Source organism: Boleophthalmus pectinirostris, unplaced genomic scaffold (genome assembly GCF_026225935.1).
Source record: "Boleophthalmus pectinirostris isolate CB_2022bp ecotype Guang Dong unplaced genomic scaffold, ASM2622593v1 HiC_scaffold_362, whole genome shotgun sequence".
NCBI lineage: Eukaryota > Metazoa > Chordata > Actinopteri > Gobiiformes > Gobiidae > Boleophthalmus > Boleophthalmus pectinirostris.
The window spans coordinates 1-20,688 of NW_026571338.1; the positions used below are offsets into that span (position 1 = coordinate 1).

Genomic DNA, 20,688 nt, shown 5'->3' on the forward strand with positions numbered 1-20,688 from the left:
TAAATAATTTGCACATTTGGGTTTCTTGCACCGCTCCTTCAAGATATTATTTACTTTCTCAAATTTTTGTGTTCATCCTTACCTGCCTTACCCTTATCTACTAAATTTTATGCATGGTTTGTTTTGTCTGTCTAATTAAATTGACCTAAAATTTAAATTAGATCAGATACTCTTACTTGAGTAATTTCTTGGTCCCTTGGACTTTTACTTGAGTAATAACATTACTCTTAAAATTGGTGTTGGTACAGTCCTTCTACAGACAGACCTGGTTTTAAATGTGTAAAATTCCTATTCTCAGAAAGTCAAATATTTTCCTAAAACATTGCCTCTAAACCCTGCTGTCTTGTCCCAGATTACACAGCAGATGGCGCTGTGCTGACCTGTGCGTCGAAGGTGCGCCCTGAGTGGCAGAGGTTGTCGGGGCTACAGAGGATGAAGCCCGGCAGGATCTCCTCTTCCTCGATGCCCTTCAGACGCAGCTTCAAGTTCTCTCCCGGGGCGGCGTCGTCCGTCTCCACGTCATCGCTCAGCAGGCTCAGCACCTCCACTGTGTGCTGAGGGACAGATGGGGGGGTTACATGTAAGAGAAAAGAGATGGATGATGGATCAGTTCAAAAGCATATGAACGGCAGTTATAGTAAGTGATCAAAAATAAATATGAGCAATGTGATAATATGTATTTTTGATTATTGCAACATTTACATAAGGATAACATAAGAGCATTTTCATTAGCATATTCTGGTCTGTAGGCTTTAGAGTGAAACAGGGGTAAAGAGTGTAGAGTGGCATTCAGCAGCTTTTGACTCAAAAGATCTGCATAATATGTGCTACTAAAATAAGATTACAACCTGCCAGGACTTCTACAGCAAAATTAAATTGACTCTTCTGATGATTTTAAGTTGCAGTACATGGTTTAACTGTATTTATTTTAGTTTATTGTGTTACTTTACATAATTACACACATTTTAAATAAAACATGAACATAATAATTGAACAGTTCTATCTGCTTTTCAAGTAATTTCTTGACCACTTGCTAAGTGCTTTGTAGCTCGCACTTCAGAAACCACTTGTCTAGACTTAATACTATTATAGTTGTATTAATACTACTATAATGTTGAACAGTACATTCTGAGCACACTTCAAATCTAAACAGTAGTATAAAATATCAAAATTCAGTTGTTCATTTTGAAACTATTTGGTTATAAAACCACTTTCGCTTTGTGTCATTTTTTATCATATATTTTAGTATACCATAGTTCCTTCGTTCTACTGAGTCTGCTCTGTTAATATAAAAGCTGTAGTTGTCAAATTAGCACTAGGTGATCCCATTAGTATTGGTGTATAGAGTAATGCTATTGGTTTCATTTGTTTTATGAACTGGTTAATTTGATGTTAAACTTCTTATCTATGATATGTATATCTCCACTTCACTTTGACAGGTTCAATTTTATCTGGATCAGCAGACATGTAAGTAGAAATGTAATAAAAGTTGAGTTGTGTGTGTCTTTGGACTAAATCTTTCTCCTTAAAGAAACACGAGCCTTTGCTGAAACACAAACTGGTGCAGTAACAGAATCCTCTTTTTTCCACCCCAGGAGAAGGGCTGCTCTGGTCTGGTCTAGTCTATAGGAGCCTTACCCTGTTTGGCATCATGACCAGCTGCTGGGCTTTGCTGATGGACCCTGACTCCAGTTTCCCAAGGACCACTGTGCCCATGTCCTGCAAATACACACATAATGTAAAGAGTGCACACATGTCTTCTGCTCCACTGATCTGGGAATGTGCCATTTGTCTAATAGAGGAAAAGCGTTGATAAACAAAGAGGGGCTTGTGTGAGCTGCTACAATTGGGATGCAAAAATCTGATATGCAAACTGGATTTAAGTTTGTAATGTAAAGCCTGTATGTAGACAGTAGCGAATATTTGTTGATCTAATGGCATTTTACACAACACTTAAATGTAACTAGTATTCTATATAGATGGGGATTACAATTTAGATTTAGATCAAGATGATCAAGTTATAAAAATATGTTGCCCAATCTAATATGAGAAAAAAGCAATTTCATGGCTTAACCCAATGCAAATTGTTCATTTTGTCAAATTGTCTAAAGTTTGAAGGGGGGAAGCGGAGTAAACAACATCTTACCATTTAATCTGTGATGGTCAGACTAGAATAACACTGAATCAAACAGTTGTATGCTCAGGTATAAAACAGATCTATTTTGAGGTTTAAGTACAGCTCTGTATGGGTGCTTCTTGTGGATAGAATGTAGCATGGATGGAAATTAGCATAGCATCCAGTTAGCCATAATCCTGTTACATCAGGCCAACACCAGTGGGGACTTCTTAGTCATATAACACTACATAAGGCTCTTATGCAACCGCAAGACATTGGCATATTAGACACGACCACAGAGGAGACGTTTGACAAAAAATGAAAGAAAATCTAATCTGATTAACATGGTAAGAAATGTGTGTAACACATCCAAGGTTTAGACCAAGCCAAGAAAATGAATGATCTATAAAGAAGCGAAAATAGAGCGATATGCGGAGGATCAAAGCAGCTTCTTGGATACCAAAAGCAGAATAGCATATAACTCACCTTATACTTATCTACTATTGGCAGTCTGACAGGCCCATCGCTGGATCTGGTGAAATTTGGCAAGCTGTCCAGGTGGGGTATAAATGGCAATCCCCTGATAACACAACAGAGTCTAATTATTTCTCCATTATTTCTCCATTAACAGATGCGTAAAGTGCATATGACAACTTCCTATGTTTTTATAAGTACTGGTGGTATGGTATTTGTGGTCAATATTCATGATAGTTTTACATTAGTGGCAGCTGAGTTCTAAAGAAAGAATTCCTCCATCTATGCCATCAATACACAGTATTCTAAAAGTGCAAAAATCCATTTACGAACAAGGAACACAATTTAAATTTTTAACAAAATGTTCAATCAGAAAGTAAAATTATAAACTGCAAGTGGAAAACTAAGTAAGCTTTTTTTTTTTTATCAAGATCTAATCATGTTTTAGTGGCATGAGTAGTCTAACCTGTCATGCACCTGTTTTAATACATACAAGACAACACATGACACAAAATGTCTGACTTTCTGTTGGTTTAAAGGGAGACTTACGTGTACCAGGAGCATTCCGGCACCGGGTCTTTGAGGTTGGCACCAGTGAGTCCAGAGCAAGGCATAAAGTGGATGTCCTTCTTGGGGTTGAAGCCCACTTTTTTCAAAAATGGCACCAGCTTTTCCTTACATTCCTCGTATCTTTAAGGCAAGACAAAAATAAATACGGAGGTGATCACATGGTCTGGTAAGATGGGATAAAATATAAAACTTATTTGTAGGTTACATATTTTGTAATGCATTGCGATGATAAAGTTAAATAGATCAGTATCATAGCATGTGAAACTTCTCAAATACCAAAAATTTTCATAACACCAGAAATCTGATAATAATCCGATTTTTGTGTGCATGTAAACAAAGCCAGTGATCGTACGATATGAGAAGTGTGATTTCTTTTGATTGTTCACACCTGCCGGTTTTAACAAGAAAAACAAGACAAAAAAATCCCAACTTTTTTAAAAACTCATTTGACTTTCTCTTTAAAGGTCCTATATTACATTAAATGGATTATTGAGAGCTTTAAGACATGTTATAATGCAGTTACTTTTCAACAACATACCTGGCGTTTTGTTTTGTTTCATTCACACATTTGAGTAACCCTTTCCTATTAGTCTGTCTATATCTCCAAAGCTTAAAATGCTCTGTTTCACCTTGTGATGTCACATACTGGTAGCTATCAAGTTAATAGCTACATTTGACCTTTTTGGTCAGTAAAGATTGACAATTCCAATGCTGAAATTATCAAAATGATTCTAGTGAAGGTGTATGAAGTTAAAAAACAAAGGGGAGCACTTCCTGTATTACAGTATGACATCACAAGGTGGAACAGAGTGTTTTCAGTTTCAGATCCATTGATTAACTGTCACCAGGTGTGTCTTTTTTATGTTCTTTTGTGAATGTGAAAACACACACCAAAAGTCAGATCTAAGTGTTAATCTGATAAGTTATCTGATTTTTACTGGTCATAGATTAGATATTGGCCCTTGCCTATTTTCTTAGTACAGTAACTAAATGTGTTACTAATACTAGTGTGTTCACCTCTCCAGGCTCCAGTTGACAGTGGGGTCATCCATCTTGTTGATGAGGACAATGAGATGTTTGACTCCGGCAGTTTTAGCCAGCATGGCGTGTTCCCTTGTCTGCCCCCCCTTCTCAAAGCCCGTCTCAAACTCGCCCTTTCTGGCTGAGATCACCTGAGAAAATACATGCATAAAATAAAAGTACCATGAGACAAAAGAGCCAGAGGGTAAGTTCACATGACATCACAGCATTCCAGTTAGATTTGTATGGTCATTAAAATGTTTATATCTGGTTTACGGTTCATAGTTCTCTCTAATTGGGCCTATTCACATGAAACAAAAACTGGCATAAAGTCCAGTGCATTCTCGGACAATAATGAAAAAATCTCATGATATTATAAAAGATGATGGTATTGTTCAAACACACAGGTACATCTTAAAGTGCACCGTGTGATTTCTCTGATGGAAGGTGCACCACCTATTTGTCTTAATGCACAAGTTATTGGTTTGTCTGGCATGTTCTATAGTACAACATCAAACTTCTCTTATCTTCATGGAGACAAGCATGTGTAGCCACCAGATGAAGTAACAAGTCAGATCTATGGAGAAGTGAATTTGTTCAGATCCATACAAAACAAATGGCACAGACTGACAGTCTTGTTTCCATCAGTTTGCCTCAGGGCAGCTGTGGTTACAATAGCAACTTACCACTATTGAGTGTGGAATGCATGAATAATGTAGTGCTAATAAAGGCTTTCACTAGCCTGTGAAGTGCATTACAAGTGCATTCAAGTGTATGGTATTAATATTATTGTTACTAGATAGATATGCTTCATACTATGGCACATTGCAGGCATAGCAATAAATAATTAAATCTCCAAGGAGACAAGCAGGTGACAGACTCTCCACTAAAAAAGTTTCTCCAAATTCTCCCATTCTTGAACATCATTAATGCATGCTATTAGAAGTCATCATATTTGTACCAGCACTGCCAGATCGGCCTGTGATGCCCCTCCAATCATGTTTGGTACGAAGCTCTTGTGTCCGGGTGCGTCCAGGATGGTGAAGTGCTTTTTCTCTGTCTCGAAGTATGCACGCCCCACCTCCACTGTCTTCCCCTTGTCCCTCTCCTCCTGGTTTGTGTCCAGGGCCCACGACAAATACCTGAATTAAAAATACAACGTGAGCACTCTAAATAAAAGGGTGCGTGGGCGTGTGGTCTTTTAGAACATGAAGCCTATCAGCGATTATTTACTGTCAAACAATAGAGAGGAGGCGCGCTCACCAGGTCTCTCTGTTCTTCTCTTTAGCTTCTCTCTCATATTTCTCCAATGTTCGTTTGTCCACCATTCCGGTCAAGTACCTACAGAAGATATATAATTCAATGAATGCATAATTTAAACATGTGATTGTATTTGCTTTGTGTCATTGCTATCAGGTCAAGGTTAAAACTACAATTAGAATCTGAATCAACCTGTTTGTCTGCTAAGTTTGTGCAACAGGTGACTCTATTACAACTACGTCTCTAAATATAGAGTACAAATATGTAGCAGCAATTAAAACTACACAGGACTTACATGATCTGACCTCCAATGGTTGATTTACCAGCATCTGAAAAGGAAAGTGTCCACATTTCGTCAAATACTTAATTAAATAATAGGAATGTAAAACTATGTCTTGTAAGTTGTTAAAATTGTTTTTGCTGACTAAAACCAGATAAAAAAAAACATAATAAACTGTCTGACTAAAACTACATTTTGTTGTTCTTTAGAAGTTCTAATATTTTTGTTGAATAATAAAACAAAACATAAATGAATGAACAAACAAGATCCAAGTTTCACTCTCTAATCCCAAAGCCCTAAACCAGACCATAAACAACATCCAAGGAACAACAAGTCATATAAATTATCATACTGGAAATCTGGAAAGAAAAACATATTTTATGCTCAACTAAAATGGTTGCATTGGAGTGGATTTGGTCTACATAACAGGCATGACATTTTTGATGACTAAAGCTAGATTAAAGCCTTAGTATGTATATATTTTGTCAAAAAAAAGTTTTTCATTATAGATGTTTTAACTGCACTGAAAAACATGTGTCTATCTCCACAAACCTGACTCTTATTTGGCCTGGAAGATCTCCATCTTGTTTCCCTGGAAATGTTCCTTTGGCCATAATATTCCACAATATGTCATAAAACCTATCTATCACTATGCAGAATGTTCTGAAGTATGGTTTAATTTTCTAATTCCATGGAATCAGGCAGGGAACTTGCCACATCCAGAAAGTTACATACTATCACTTTCAAACTAAAAACAGCTATTTGACTAAATCTTGACTAAAACTAAAATTTGCTTTGGCCAAGGCACTAAGACTAAAGCTCAATTCAAATTTCTTGTGAAAATGAACACTAACGGTTTGCAGTGTTTATCTATTCAACTTGGTACACTCAAGAACAGGTAAGAAACCAGCAGCTGTTAGTTAGACTTGTTGATACATGCTCAGAGCTGCCCTCCATTTCAAATCCCTTATAAAAAATTAAATTCACAAATCTATTTAATAAGAAATCCCAATCCTATCTATATACTACATATCAGGGTTGTCAAAAGTCGAAAACTAGTATTGATAGTACTAAGTACCAAAATTAATCGATATTAAAACTAATGTTGAAACTGGATACTCATTTGACCAGATGCCAACACTAAAAAAAGGAACATTCACAGGACAGAAATGAACCTTTCCTGAATATCTTAAGAACAAGTATAAGAGCACATAGACTAGTGTACACTCATGGAACATGGAACCTACCTAGACGACTGAGAGATTGCACACATGTAAGGCCACACGGTAATATAAAAGAAAGCACTATTATTTAAATGAAAATCACATTCTATTGTCTAAAGAAATAATGTTTTTTATTATCATTGTGGTATCGGCCTGGGTATTGATTATCAAGTCTATTTAGTATCATGACAACACATACCGACGTGTCCGATGAAGACCACATTGACGTGCTCCTTCTTGGGGGCGTCTGGAGGCGGCGGGGCCACTTTGGGCACAGGCATCTCCTCCTCTTCCTCCTCCATCATCTCCTCATCCTCCTTCCCAGCGGCATCCCCCTGCCCCCCGCCTCCGCCCCCTCCGCCGGGCTCCTCCTTCTGCTCCCACGTCTCCTCCTCTGTTGTCATGTCCGCCTCGGTGCCTCCATTCTCCACTGGGGCTATACAAAATACATGAGTCACATAGTCAGAAGAGTTACAATTGAGATTTGAAAAGGCAAAACACAAAAGATTCAAGTAATTATGTTGTTTAGATGATATTTGTGTCAATTTAGCAAATTAGCAGTTTGCATTTCAGTGTTCTCTCAAAGGTAAATTGAGGAATCTTAAAGAAAGAGTATTTTATTTCTACGGTGTATTAACTGCTAACACATAACATATTTTGACCACCATATTATTTTTTACTATTTTGAAAAAGCTGTATTTGCCGAAAACAGCTTATTAACATATTTAATAAGTTCCATTTTTATTTTTGGCACTCTGAGTCTCCCCTTTGCTCTGAGCGCTAAGTCACTCCCCTTTCAGAGCGTTATCACATTACAATCAATGTGAATATTGCTATGAAAATTGCTATGACATTGTAGTGTATTGTTTTGTATCATTCTTCTGTATATTAACGGAGAATTGCGGTGTGAGTGTATGGGTGATGTTGGCTTGTGGACTGAGCTTTGTACAGATTTGTACTGCTAACCATAAGGAGGGTTCAAATAGGGCCCAGGGGAGATTGCTAGATTACTCAAAAATGCATGGAAAACCTCTTCGGGCATGTTTTTTATCAGGGAACAGAATTATAACATTATTATAAAAGCTCCAAAAGGTTTATTATTAAAAGTATAGCAAATCTAGTTTCAATTGGAAATGTGCAATATTTATTTGCTTTCAAAAACATCTCATCTAGCCCAAGATACCAAAATTCTAATCTTGCAAGTTGTAAAAGAATACTAATTTTGTCCATGCTTATGAATATTGCGATAAATATAGAGCTGGTATAAAACATTTGAGACACTGTCAACTCTGGATGGATAATATTGCTGTGCTAATAGGTTGCGCTCATGTTCTACAATTTGATTAACTTGAGATGGAGGGACTGACAAATTCCCTGATGTTTAGCTACAATATTTTTTGCTAAACTGCCGCAGTCTCTGTATATCAATGAGTCATTCTGAGTTTGTCCTCAGTGCATCAGAAGTATCTTGTTAAACAGACCAGAGTTCACATTTAGAGGATAAAATGAATGACTTGATATAGATTAAATTAATTAATGTTGTAAAGCAGTTGGCAAAAGTTACGACATGGAGATCTCACACACAGTACCTAACCAATATCGTACACATAAATAAACTAGGAAATGCACTCAAGCAATCAGGTACAATGGTGAATAACTTTACATTCACTACTCCTCATTTAAACTAGTACAGGCGGGAGCTGTCAACTTCGTCATTTATTTATTTGGACCAGTAACAAGCCACCACCTCAATTGTATTATCTTTGCATGGCATTGTAAATTATGAAACAGATAATAATAAATGGTTATGAATAGGGCTGCACGACATGAGTATAATACGTTCAGTTACATTAAAGCTAAAATGCACATGCCTTCATTTACCAGTCAAACTGGATCAAAAATAAAGATTTCACAAACTGAACCAAAACCAAACCTCTTTGTCAAAGAGGATAAGTAAAGCTGGGCCTGGTTAGTACTTGAATGAGAGACCGCTGGGAATACCAAGTGCCACAGTGGGACGCCAGTTGCAAAAACTGTTGTTGTGTCCTCAGGCAAGACATGTCTCCCACATTGCCTAGTACAATTGTGGTGTCTGAATGTTGGTGGTGGTCAGAGGGGCCAATGGCACAGATCATATTTATTTTCTTGTAACTACGATAACTGAGGCAGCGAATATTGTGATATTGATATTTTTGGGGTATCTGTGCAGCCTTACACATTATATGGTACTATTTTTATATACTTTAAGAAGAAGAGAGTGTTTTTCTCAAAGTACCAAATTAGTGTAAGTCGCAGCATAGTTGCCTCTAAACTGTGAATGCTCCGGAGTAACCAAACCCTGCGGATGTCTTTGGAAACACAGTGGTGTGCATATCTGAGGCAGGACCTTGGACATGCACTGTGACAGCACACCCTTCTGCCAATGGGAGGTCTATTTTGAGCTGTGGAGCAGAGTGGCGGTTGCATCATGTTAAATGAAGAAGGCCCTCGAGTGCACATGAGTTTACAAATGCCGGCCTCTGAATATGGTTTAAGTGTTACAAATCACCTCGAGTCCTTCAGACCATGACCTCTTATGTTTTCCAAAGCTTCACTTGCTCTGTTATAACCTCACGTATACGCAGGCTGAGTCTTAATGAAAAGCACATGTTAGGAGTGGACGCATACCGGCTGTGTCTGCCACCTCCATGCTGGCCACTGGCTCTGCGGTACCTTTGGAAGAGACACAAAGCACATCAAACTTTCAGCACTATTAATACACAATGATGGGGCGGCTTGTCTGACAGTCGTGAGCTATTACTGCGTCGTAAATATGTTTGCTACACAGTGATAATACGTGTCTAAGCCCTACAGTGACTTGTTGATGAGTGAAAAGGCGACTAGAGCATGGACTGGTAGTACAGAACAGCGAGTTGGCACTGAGCAGGCTAACTTAGCTTCTTTAGCAGGAGAGCTAGCGAGTTAAGCTAACTTCCACCCAGCTGTCGGGTAACGGTATTCACCCACCCTCTGAAGCCGGCATGTCCACGGTGCTGGTCTGGAGGAAGCTGGGCACGAACACCGGAGCGTTCACGTTGGGGACAAAGGGTTTAGCGTTGACGTTCAGGGAGGCGAAGGCGGCCGGGAGCTCCGCCGCTGCAGTCGGGGCCTCGGCATCCTCCTCCAGCTCCCACGAATCCGGGGCGTCTGTCGGGTCCATCGCTCCCGTCTCAGAGTAGTTTTCCCGCTGTAGAAGAGGCTAATGCCCGTATGAGTCCGGAGAGGAGCGTGTATTTGCTGGTGTGTTGATTCAGACTCGTAGCAGCACGTTTGAACAAGTTCCCATTGCTTTGTTAAGCCTGGCTTTGGTGAAGCATATGGATCTCGCAGCGGACGAGAAGTGCTCTACAGCCGCTGCGTCTGCCTGCCACCGCTAGAGCCCACCACTGTACCACGGCTGTACTGGGCTGGGAGAGTGGAGTAATAATACTGCTATAAATCAGTGTTTCACATTAAAGGACATATTTTATGCCAAACTGACTCTTGTGAGCTTTGTGTATCAAACAAGTGTGAACAAAACACAAGCTTCAGATATATGTTTAATGAGGAAATAACATTAGTTAGTCCATTTAACTTATCATGACAGGACAACATACATGACAACAATTGCATGAAAAATAACATGTATTTTATAACCGTTAAATAACATGAACAAATAAAGACTAAAAATCACAATAAATAATGTTAGAATAAATACAAGATATTAATAAATAGTTTAAAGATAGGATTTTTTTTCTTCTTCACTCCTTTGCATCAGAAACACCTCCAGCAGTGATGGCAAATGTGGCCTCATTTTCTGGCATGTCAGGGCTACGAGAAATGAGAAAGACCCAAAGAAATTATAATAGCATTTTATATGATATTACATTCACTGTGCATTGTGGTAGGATTGCATTTTATATTTAGACATTTTACACAAAAGAGGTGTTATTTCCTGCAATTTGGCAGGTTTTAGAGGTTTTTCACTTTTTTACTATGATGGCATTAACAGCATCTAGTAATACAGCAAGATAAAGTGAGGAGAGATTTTCAAGAACAAAAGATAGATTTTCCATTACATTTGGTCCTTTTTCTAATTAGTTTCCAGGATTTCCAGAATGTGTGGGAACCCTGACATAAGATCTTTAATTACCTGTCAAATATCTTAGCAATTCTCATTTCACCTCGACCTTTCCTTAAACTCAAACGTGTGGTGGAAGCATGAGCCAAAATGTGCCCTCCAATCGGCTTCTTTGGATCAGCCTGGAATCTGAAAAAATATATACAAACACATAAACAAATTTTCCAATAAACCTGTAGATCTTGAGTTAAAACTATGCATACGTCATTCCAGCTCCAGGATCAGCGGTCATTTGGTTTGTGACGAAGACAGCCACGTTGTACTCTGAAGTGAAATGAGAACAATAAACCCAACAAACATCCTATAATTATGATATCGTATGACTGCACCCTCGTCATAATTACCCTCTGAGATCTTCTGCAGCCTGGAGAGCATCTGAGCTAGTTTTTGCTGCCTCTCAGCTAGCTCCCCTCTGCCGGAGAAGTCCACGCGGAACAAGGCCATGATGGAGTCTATTATCTATTACAGAGAAACAGTATCGGGAATATGGTTGTCAAAAGTATTGAACATCAGACACTAAAACTGTTAAAACTACAAAATTTACTAATTTGAGCAAGCTGTACTAAAAGGTGTACATTCTAAATAGCTTTAGAATGAAATTGAGCTGTATCAGAACAAGTATAAGAGTGCTTTCATTATCTTTGTGGTATCATTAGAATCAAGTCTATTTCTTGGTATCAAAATGGAGTTTGAAATTTTTGTATCATGACTAAACTACTTTCTGGTATCCTTAAGTCTGTGCTTCCTATATGCAACTGATTGAGATTTTTTTCCTATTCAAAAGATATAACATAGATATAATACTTAGTATTTGCCACCTTAGTTTATTTGTGCTGCCTAGTTTTAGTTGAGTTCATACTTTCATGCCATTACTCGGCCTTATGTAATAGAAGAGGCACTCACAGTACAGGCACCTATGCTATGACACCACATGTACACAACCTATTATGAATTTATTATTCAGGTTACATAATATGTATCCATGTATTTACCAGCAGCTTGAACACTCCACCCTCCTCATGAAATTTTGCTGCTACAAAGTCCAATAGCTCCATCTGGTGTTCACCTAAAGACAAAACCTTAACTTTGAGTGACTTTATCCCAAATTGTAAAATAGACAATGCAGTACAAGCTCTGACGCACTTGTGTAGGCGCGGGCATACAGCACATTGTCCAGAACTGCATCATGGTCCACATTGAACCTGTCAGCAATATCTCTCAGTCTGTCAGGGCGACTAGACACAAGCCAAGTCAAGGATATGAAGAGCTGTTTCATAAAGCACTAGCTCGTTCATATTAATAATTACTCAGTTAAATTTACTTTGGTTGACTTTGAGAAACTGTACTTTCAAAGTACTTTTTAGCAGCATACTTTTTATATATTATTGTCTATTTTTATTGAAGTAAAAGTACTCTTAGAAAATGTTTTGGTTACTCTGCCTACTGTGAGTAAGTCTACAAATGACAAAAGCTTTATGTTGACAATATGAAATGACTTCAACATTTATGTTTCTTGCACTGCTTCTTCAGAGCAGTGAAAATACCAGATTTTTTAGCACTATTTCATGTTTTGTCCATCTAATAACATTCACATTAAATTATAAATCAGATGTTATCTCCTAACAGTTGGTCTTTAAGTTACTGTTACTTAAGTAGTATTTTTTTTCCCCCCAGTTGCTTTTTTACTCTTACTTGTGTAATTTATTTATACTTCTACTTCAGTAATATTATTTTCAAGCTGTGGTGGAAAGTAACAAAGTACAATATAATATAGTATAATATAATATAATATATATAATATATGATATAAGTGCAATTTTTAGATATCAGTGCTTTACTTAAGTAAATTTTACAGTGGATACTTTTTACTTTTACTTTGCTACATTTAAGTGCTGTACTCTTATTCCATTACATTTTAGATCTGACAGAAAAGTAAAAAGTACTCTTCTTTATGGATTTAAACCTACTGATATGGCTGAGACCTACTTTTAGCTGATTTAATTTGCGTTAAAGTTGAACTTTGAGCAAATTAAATACACAAAACAGCTACAAAAATTAAGAATCAATTGAACCACTTAAAATCAGCTCAATTCCTTATAAAATAACTACATTTGATGCTATACTATTCCAAAAAATGACTGCAAAATACTTTTTTTTCATACAATACTTTTACTTGAGTAATCTCTGGCCCACTTTTACTTAAGTAACAAAATTGAGTACTTAATCCACCAATGCTTTGAAGTAAAATGACTCTAGGTAAATTTTTTGGCTACTCTCCCCACCTCTATTCATAATCGTGAAATGTGTCAATTATTAAGGATACAAAGTGTTCTCTGTGTCAATAAAAATGACTTTCCCGCCTGTATAACGGTCTTCTCCAGGCAGCTGTGCGGTGACTGTAAGATAAAATATATGATCAAATTTAAATATTTAATACTAACAGAATGTGCAATTATGATGAGGCCTGCTACGTACCACAAAGAGTGTGAGAAAGCTGGGTTTTTCCTGTGCGGAACTCTACAATAAATTCAAAAGATTTAATACACACTTAACATAGGACACTTTCAGACTATAATAACTTTCACAATATAATTTCTCTCACCTCCAAATGCCTCTGTAATGGCCATGCTTTCAATTCCTCCACCCAGCAGTTTACTGCAGAAATATGCAGACGTTAATACAACTAGTCTATACACCATGAATTGAAATATGCTACAGTTGGTAGTTTTCAGATTTTAGAATGTGTTGTTGTCATACTCTCAGTATGACATCTCTGGGGCAAGAGCATGATTTCTTTGTACTTTGCCATGAAAAATCCATAAGATAAAATTCACAAATGTTGAACTTGAGCATATTTAATAGTGACTTGATCCAAATACTCACTGTATTATAACAAAACCTGTTTTTGAACAATATTCATTTTAGCCACCCATGTCTGTATTAAATATTATTGACCTATAGAATGTTGTAATGTCATTGTTCATTTGACATCAAAACACTGTAGAATCCCTATAGGTTAAAACTGAGCTGAGGACAGGCCAGAACTCTGTGGTAGAATTTACTGTGTAACAGTCAGATTGCAGATTTGTTGACTTGGTTTATGGTTAGTATCTCTGCAACCATTCGGCTTATCCTCATGAAGCATAAACTGGCACAAAGATCATCTCTGCATAAAAAAGAAACTGAAATAATTTTTTCACTTGATCTTCAGAAAGTGATGTAATTATTCAACTCCAAAGATGAGATTGCTGTCAGTTGAAAGGACATTAAGACATAACTTTAATATGGAAAGTTTGTGGAGCCAACCTCCAATGATAAGGTTCAACTTTTCTGGATCATAAGTTTGGATTTTTCTTCTAACAGTCTCGCAAATTTTGCATTGCATTATATAGGCCGTTGACCTCAATCTGAAATTGCGAAATCAAATTCTAGCACATGAATGCATCCCAGTGATACTTTGCAGCTGACGTCAACAACATTCTCTGGGGGTGTGATGCTAACTGTAGGCTCTGCCCTGTCTGAGGCTTTATTAGACTTTAATCTGTGCTTTATTTTAACACAATCTGACCGTAAAGAGCTGACTTAGCTGGAACTACAACAGGTGAGATGATTTGTGCTGTTAAACAAGTCTCTCGCACATAAAATTAAACAAGATAGAGAACATTAGCCAACAGTTTTTCACTCACTCTCACCTTTTTGTTGAAAAGCAAACACCTACACCCACCACCCATGTATATGTACAGGGTCCTGAAAATATGTTGTGTAAATCCATTTTGTATTTTTCCTTGTGTTTTCAGACTAACTTAAAACTTTATGGCAGTGTTTGCCAATGTGTGTATTTTGTCACCGTGGTAACACCTACATTCCACGATTGGAGATACATGTAGAACACACCCAGCGTCATGTCACTGCAAAGTATCAATAGATTACATAATGCTTTAAATCTTTACTCAAACTCTTGGCTTCCAGTTGTGATGTGGAACACTTGCTTCCTCTTCGCGCTGTACTCAAAAGCAGTCTGGAAACCGATAGTCTGGGTATAGTAAAAACAAAAAACAAACATTTTAATATATAACACCCAATATGTATGTATTAATTAGACAAAATTAAATAAATAAATAACTTACCAGCATTTTCCCAGCAGCCTCCTTGATTTTTTCCACCTTGGCCTCTGATAAACCTTTGATATTACACAAAGCTTTTCGTGTAGTCATCTGGATACCTTTCACAGTGCAGATTCCCACTGACTTAAGCTTTTTGATGTCGGCCATATTCTGAAAGAAAGAGAAAGAAAGGGTAGTTTGGAGATTTATTGGAGAATTATTTTAAAACAATAGGACTTTAAAGCAACTTACAATTCCATGTTTTTGTAGCTGGTCAATATCTTGGAAAAATGACTCCTGTTAAGATGCAGATACTGTATTGATTATACTGTTATGATTAGCCATAAAAGATAATTTGGCTGATCTATTTTACCTCATCATCGTGGTAGCCAGAGTCATCTTCAACAACTTGATCTTCGGACATCTTCATTGTGGTTAGTTCACTAGCGTTTTCTTAGCTCTTAGATGCTAGCTTTTTTGTTACTTCAAGTTTACCTTTTCAAATAACAAATGTCCATTTAAAAGTATTAATTTATTTCGAAATTTAAAAAAATTAAGGTGACGAAGGGTAGAATAAAGATGATGCCAGGTTATGGAAGTGAAGACGTTTGTAAACTAAACAGTTTCGCGGGTCTTTTACTGGCGGGTTATTATTTCAGATTTTAAGGGCAATCTGAAATACTCACTTCTAAACCAGTCTCATGTGTAGTAAATCGGTAAAAAAAATATATCAAGCTAATATTATTGCTTTATTTTCTTTATATGTAGGTGTATTTATTTATTTAAAAACAAAATATTGTATTATTAAGTTTTTTGTTTTTGTTTTTGTTTTTTTAAACGTAACAGCACGACTTTCTATCCAACATCGTCTGAATTTCAAATATCATTGAAAGCCACGCTACTGTATCTGCGCACCATAGTCTGCGCACAAGTGTCCCTACGTGGGAATTTGCTCAACTACAACTACAAGCATGTAAAGTCATGGCATTGGTGCATAAGTACTATATTTTTTTTACTTGAGAAAAAGTACAAATACAAAGGTAAAAAAAGTTACTCAAGTAAAAATATTACATGAAAAAACGTACTTCAGTAAAAATATTGAAGTACCTGTTTAAAACTGTTCTTAAAGAGTGCAGAGGATTTTTAGAACAATTAAAGAATAAAGAATTTGACAATGATAAAGAATTTAGCAGATTTTAACTGATTCAAATTATTTGTTATTTTTTCTAGCCACTTCTGTGTATTTGGTTTGCTCAAAGTTGGGATGTTAACTCAAATTAAATGGGATAAAAAGGTTAAGTCATAGCCTTTTCAACAAGTCTCAAACCATAAGAAAAGTACTTTTTACTTTTCAGTTCAGATCTAAATTGTAGTGGAGTAGGAAGTACAGATACACGTTCTCAAATGTTGTGAATTAAAAGTAACAAGTATCCACTGTAAAATTTACTGAAGTACAGACACGTAAAATTAGTACTTAAGTATTATACTCTCCTGACTCCAAGAAAGACCCAAGACACACTGGAGGAACTATGTCTCTCGGTTGGCCTGGGAACGCCTCGGGGTCCCCCCAGAGGAGCTGGAGGACGTGTCTGGGGTGAAGGAAGTCTGGGAGTCCCTGCTTAGAATGCTCCCCCGCGACCGCCCCAGTTAAGCGGAAGAAAATGGATGGATGGATGGATATTATACTTTCACTTTTGTACTTTGTTACCTTTCATCACTGAGTAATGGTTTATTGGCTTTATGCTGCAGGTATGACTAATTTAGACATGTTTACCGCTTTGTAAAATGTTATTTCATTTTTGTCCTGACTTTCCATTTGTCAGCTGTGATTTCAAGGATATGAACTACTTTTAATTTGCTTGCAAAATTGATATTACTATGGATATTATATTTCAAACTGTCTTGTTCTATTCCCCAGATAAAATGACAATGCCAAAAAATATGTCAATAACACACAAGTCATTACTCTTTGAATTGGTGTTTTATTTGACAAATAATTGCAAAATGTACTAGAGACATGGTCCTGTTTCATCAGTAAACTGGAACTCTTGAGTAGAATTGTAATTACCTACAGCAAATAATTTACTTCAAGCACTGGATGGTGGAACCAGAATAATGACATGTTCTATTTGGAAATGCAGTGCTATTAACTTAGTAACATTCAGCATTTTTCTGTTCCACTGCATTCACATTTTATACTTGATCTAATGATGGTAACGTTGAACAGCCTTAACAAACCAGTGAGCTACAACCATTTCAACCACTGAGCAGAGTAGAGTTTTTAAAGTCCAAAGAGCATTTTTCCTTGGACAAAACACCAACACATAAAACATCCATACCACATTTTGTCTCATACACTTGATTCTGCTACCACCTAAACATATTTATGATATTAAAAAAAAGAAAGAAGACAAAACCATGAAGCAGTGCTCCTTGAAAGTCTCTGCATAATGTTGACTTGAGGAGAGACAGTAAGATATAGAAGAACGTGTCCTTTCTCCTTCAAATTAGATTAGAGATTAACCCACAAGATTGACTTCAGCCTGATCCTGTGTAGTGCAGCTCGTCCATTCTATCTGGTCTCCCTGTCTCTCCTCATGACCGTGGCGCAGGGTTAGCAGCAGATCTCAGGTCCGTGTAGGGCCCAGGACGATGCTCAGATTTTGCCTGGAGCTGCTGGCATCATCCCAGGCATCCCTCCAGACATCCCTGTGTTGGGCCCTAGTAGGATCTAAATACAAAATAAAAAAGTAATGCATTTGTCAGTGGTTTTGTAAGATAGATCTGTAAGTAAAGTGTTTTTGATATAACATGTGCACCTGTCTCTGCTGCTGAAGCTGCTGCTGCTCCAGTTGTAGTCGCTCTGTTTCAAACACAACCGGCAGGACCAGGATCATGAAGGATGTAGTACCCACCCAGAGTGCAGCACGGGAAAAACTGGAAGAATTTTTTAAATATATCATTAAAATGCCACAGCGTACAAGTCACACAGATATATACACTGGCTGTCCTTTCCTGTCCAGCATACAGTAACAAGGTAATATGGGTGAAATGTCTGGTTATTGGATGGGTAGGACTTAACCCACTGTACCACTATTGCAGTTCTATTAAGCACTACAGGCCTTTATAAGGGGTCTATAATATGTTATTACATTAGGGCTGAATCCAACAATTATCTTAACTGATTACTCGTCAGCATTGTTTTTTTGATTGGATAACAACCACATAAAGTTTGAAAGATGGTGACTGAATTCTTCTAGGCATTTACATGTAATAAGGCTGCCATCTATGTTATAAAAGGTCTATTTAAATGTATTTTAAAGTCTGTATAGATCATAGACTGTATAAAGACGGTTTAGGGTTTATATATACACTCTATGGTATAGACCAGAAAATGGACAATACAGCATTAACAATCTTTGCAAATATACCTATAAAGCTTCTTGGCCAGTGAAACGGAGCACTGCGCGGACACTTCAGCTGCAGTCCGCACTGTGTCTGGGAACATTTCTGTAAGGCCCCACAACCTCTCTGCCAAAGTCTCATCCAACTGTAAGGAAAAACATGAGAACATCATGAATAACACGTAAACTAACCAAATGATAAAACATGCAGTAACTGCATCAGTAAATTATCCACTGAATATTGGTTTTCTTTGAAATAATCCATTGGTACTACTGGAAATGTGTCCTGCAAGGTCTGAAGGAACTCCCATTAGCTTGCCTTCAGTGTTGGCCTAAGCTTAGTCGTAATAATTGAGTAGAACATGTTTAAACAAAAACGTCCAAAACTCTTTTTACGGGAACGACGATCCGCCACTCACATCTTCATCTTCGTCGTCGTCAATCTCGTCCTCCGGGGGCCGAGTGGACACCGGGCCCGCGGCTGGGGACAGCTCCTCGATCCCGGACATGTTCCTCTACTATGTGCTCCTGTGCGGTGCCCTGTGCGAGCCCAAGTAAAGACCGACAAAAGTCCGAGTGAGAGATAAACCACAAACAAGCTCAAGATCTACAATAGTGTGGATTATTCTAAAGAAATTTAATGTAAATCTAAATGAAATCGGAGGTCACGGAGTGAAAACGTGAGGCTCTTCAGGGTCGATGACGGAGAGGGGCAGAGGTCATTTTCTATAGGGCTTAGAAAAAACAGCGCCACCATGCAGAGCGGCAGTGTAATAGCAGTTTGTAGCAGCGCATAAGATAAAACTATATTAAAAATTGGTGTCTTTCAAATTCTAGATGTTTTTACTATTATTTGGATTGCCTCTTGAGAGGCTTTATTTTCAAGAGGGCCATTTGATGAAGGAATGAGTACATATTTTTAGAAACCAATTACTGTTACATAATTATAGGACATAGAGGCTTAATTTCTTTTGTATCAAATTGAAATGATTAAAATTAATTAATAACAGAAAGCAATTAATATATAAAACTTTTACCTGTATAACAAACACATTATAGGTAGGTTATAACTGTCATTAGTTACATAAAATCACTTCACATAGTTTACCACATACAGCTGCATGAATGCAGTGTGAAAAGCATTCAATATGCCTTTTGCATCACGTCAAACTTTGGTGTCTACTTCTCTTCCTGGGAAGTCTGAAATAGCTGTGTGAGCCATGTGAGAGACAAACATTCCTGTGTTCTTTAAACTCCCTCATTCCAGCTCCAGTGAAGCTGTTATTGCTGAGAGCAGTGAAAGCACAGACAGTGGAAAAGTTGGACCTAGGGAACCCTTGTTTACATCCTCAGAGTACGCCGCGGGGGCGGGGTTAGCTCCGCCCTCATTCTTTAGACCTGACGTCATTGTAGCTTGTGTTTTTTATGAATGAAAGAATCCAACCTCAGAAAGCAGCGGAGTAATTCCGGGAAAAGGCGGACTGACATTTTGTCGCCAGCTTCGCTTCGGCTCGGCAGGTAAATATACACTTAATCATTATGTTACTAAAAATGTGCTATTGTGTCGCTTTGAGATAGAGCGAACGATCGCATCGAGCCTCCGGGTGCTTCGGCGCTGACCAAGGACAAATAAGCAGGCAGCTGTTTGCGTTAATCTCCTTAGCAAGTCACAAACCGCTGATGCTAAAGGTGCTAATGTTACTAGCATGTGTGGATTCTGTTGGGTATATGGCCTCTAAACGCTCACATTTGTGTTTAAAATGCGTTTAGGCTAACATACAGTTGTCCTCCCCCGCCTGACTTCTTGCTGACATTTAAAGGTTGAGAAAAAATGTTATGGCTAGCACATGATGATGGCTGTTTACTACAGAGGAGGCGTTTAGCCCTCTGCTCCTCTAGACACACGCTCTGTATTCCTTGTATTATCTAAATGTATTCGTTAAACACATTCCTGTTGCTCTCGTGATGTAATTTACCAGTGTTGTGTTCACTTGCTGCTGATCTTTAAGGCGATCGGTTTATTCTTTTACTGCGTTATAGAGTGATATTTCTGGTTAAATTATGAACGTGGAAGTGGCG

At 37.6% G+C, this 20,688-nt stretch overlaps 3 protein-coding genes across 3 annotated transcripts; all 3 read right to left on the reverse strand.

Moving 5' to 3' along the window:
- Positions 1-113: 113 nt before the first annotated feature.
- Positions 114-10,356, reverse strand: LOC110159584 (eukaryotic peptide chain release factor GTP-binding subunit ERF3A). Its single transcript, XM_055161176.1, has 11 exons — positions 9,950-10,356; positions 9,611-9,655; positions 7,143-7,379; positions 5,736-5,769; positions 5,444-5,521; positions 5,142-5,322; positions 4,178-4,332; positions 3,140-3,280; positions 2,603-2,696; positions 1,639-1,719; positions 114-554 (listed from the first exon to the last, which is right to left on the reverse strand). The coding sequence occupies exons 1-11, from the start codon at positions 10,140-10,142 to the stop codon at positions 354-356; spliced, it is 1,440 nt and encodes a 479-aa protein (XP_055017151.1). The 5' UTR covers positions 10,143-10,356; the 3' UTR covers positions 114-353.
- A 299-nt stretch (positions 10,357-10,655) lies between these two features.
- On the reverse strand, positions 10,656-15,839 carry dmc1 (DNA meiotic recombinase 1). Its single transcript, XM_020924282.2, has 13 exons — positions 15,579-15,839; positions 15,458-15,502; positions 15,230-15,376; positions 15,053-15,135; positions 13,705-13,757; positions 13,578-13,619; positions 13,426-13,498; positions 12,246-12,337; positions 12,095-12,168; positions 11,447-11,561; positions 11,306-11,366; positions 11,115-11,231; positions 10,656-10,792 (listed from the first exon to the last, which is right to left on the reverse strand). Exons 1-13 carry the CDS (start codon positions 15,633-15,635, stop codon positions 10,723-10,725), a joined length of 1,029 nt encoding a protein of 342 aa, XP_020779941.1. The 5' UTR covers positions 15,636-15,839; the 3' UTR covers positions 10,656-10,722.
- A 1,328-nt stretch (positions 15,840-17,167) lies between these two features.
- tomm22 (translocase of outer mitochondrial membrane 22 homolog (yeast)) lies at positions 17,168-19,334 on the reverse strand. The gene is made up of 4 exons (XM_020924286.2): positions 19,029-19,334; positions 18,637-18,755; positions 18,025-18,142; positions 17,168-17,936 (listed from the first exon to the last, which is right to left on the reverse strand). The coding sequence occupies exons 1-4, from the start codon at positions 19,116-19,118 to the stop codon at positions 17,862-17,864; spliced, it is 402 nt and encodes a 133-aa protein (XP_020779945.1). The 5' UTR covers positions 19,119-19,334; the 3' UTR covers positions 17,168-17,861.
- Between the last annotated feature and the right edge of the window lie 1,354 nt (positions 19,335-20,688).

Bases quoted from the DNA above. Each gene is read 5' to 3' on its own strand.
- tomm22 (XM_020924286.2), bottom strand. From the start codon at position 19,118: ATGTCCGGGATCGAGGAGCTGTCCCCAGCCGCGGGCCCGGTGTCCACT. The intron at 18,756-19,028 runs GTGAGTGGCGGA...TTTTCCTTACAG, and splicing joins ACGACGACGAAGATGAAGAT to TTGGATGAGACTTTGGCAGA. The intron at 18,143-18,636 runs GTATATTTGCAA...AAATTCTTCCAG, and splicing joins CTGGCCAAGAAGCTTTATAG to TTTTTCCCGTGCTGCACTCT.
- dmc1 (XM_020924282.2), bottom strand. From the start codon at position 15,635: ATGAAGATGTCCGAAGATCAAGTTGTTGAAGATGACTCTGGCTACCAC. The intron at 15,503-15,578 runs GTAAAATAGATC...GCATCTTAACAG, and splicing joins CTGGCTACCACGATGATGAG to GAGTCATTTTTCCAAGATAT. The intron at 15,377-15,457 runs GTAAGTTGCTTT...TCTTTCTTTCAG, and splicing joins AGCTACAAAAACATGGAATT to AATATGGCCGACATCAAAAA.
- LOC110159584 (XM_055161176.1), bottom strand. From the start codon at position 10,142: ATGGACCCGACAGACGCCCCGGATTCGTGGGAGCTGGAGGAGGATGCC. The intron at 7,380-9,610 runs GTATGCGTCCAC...TATTTTGTATAG, and splicing joins GGAGGTGGCAGACACAGCCG to CCCCAGTGGAGAATGGAGGC. The intron at 5,323-5,443 runs GTGAGCGCGCCT...TTTTTAATTCAG, and splicing joins GAGAAGAACAGAGAGACCTG to GTATTTGTCGTGGGCCCTGG.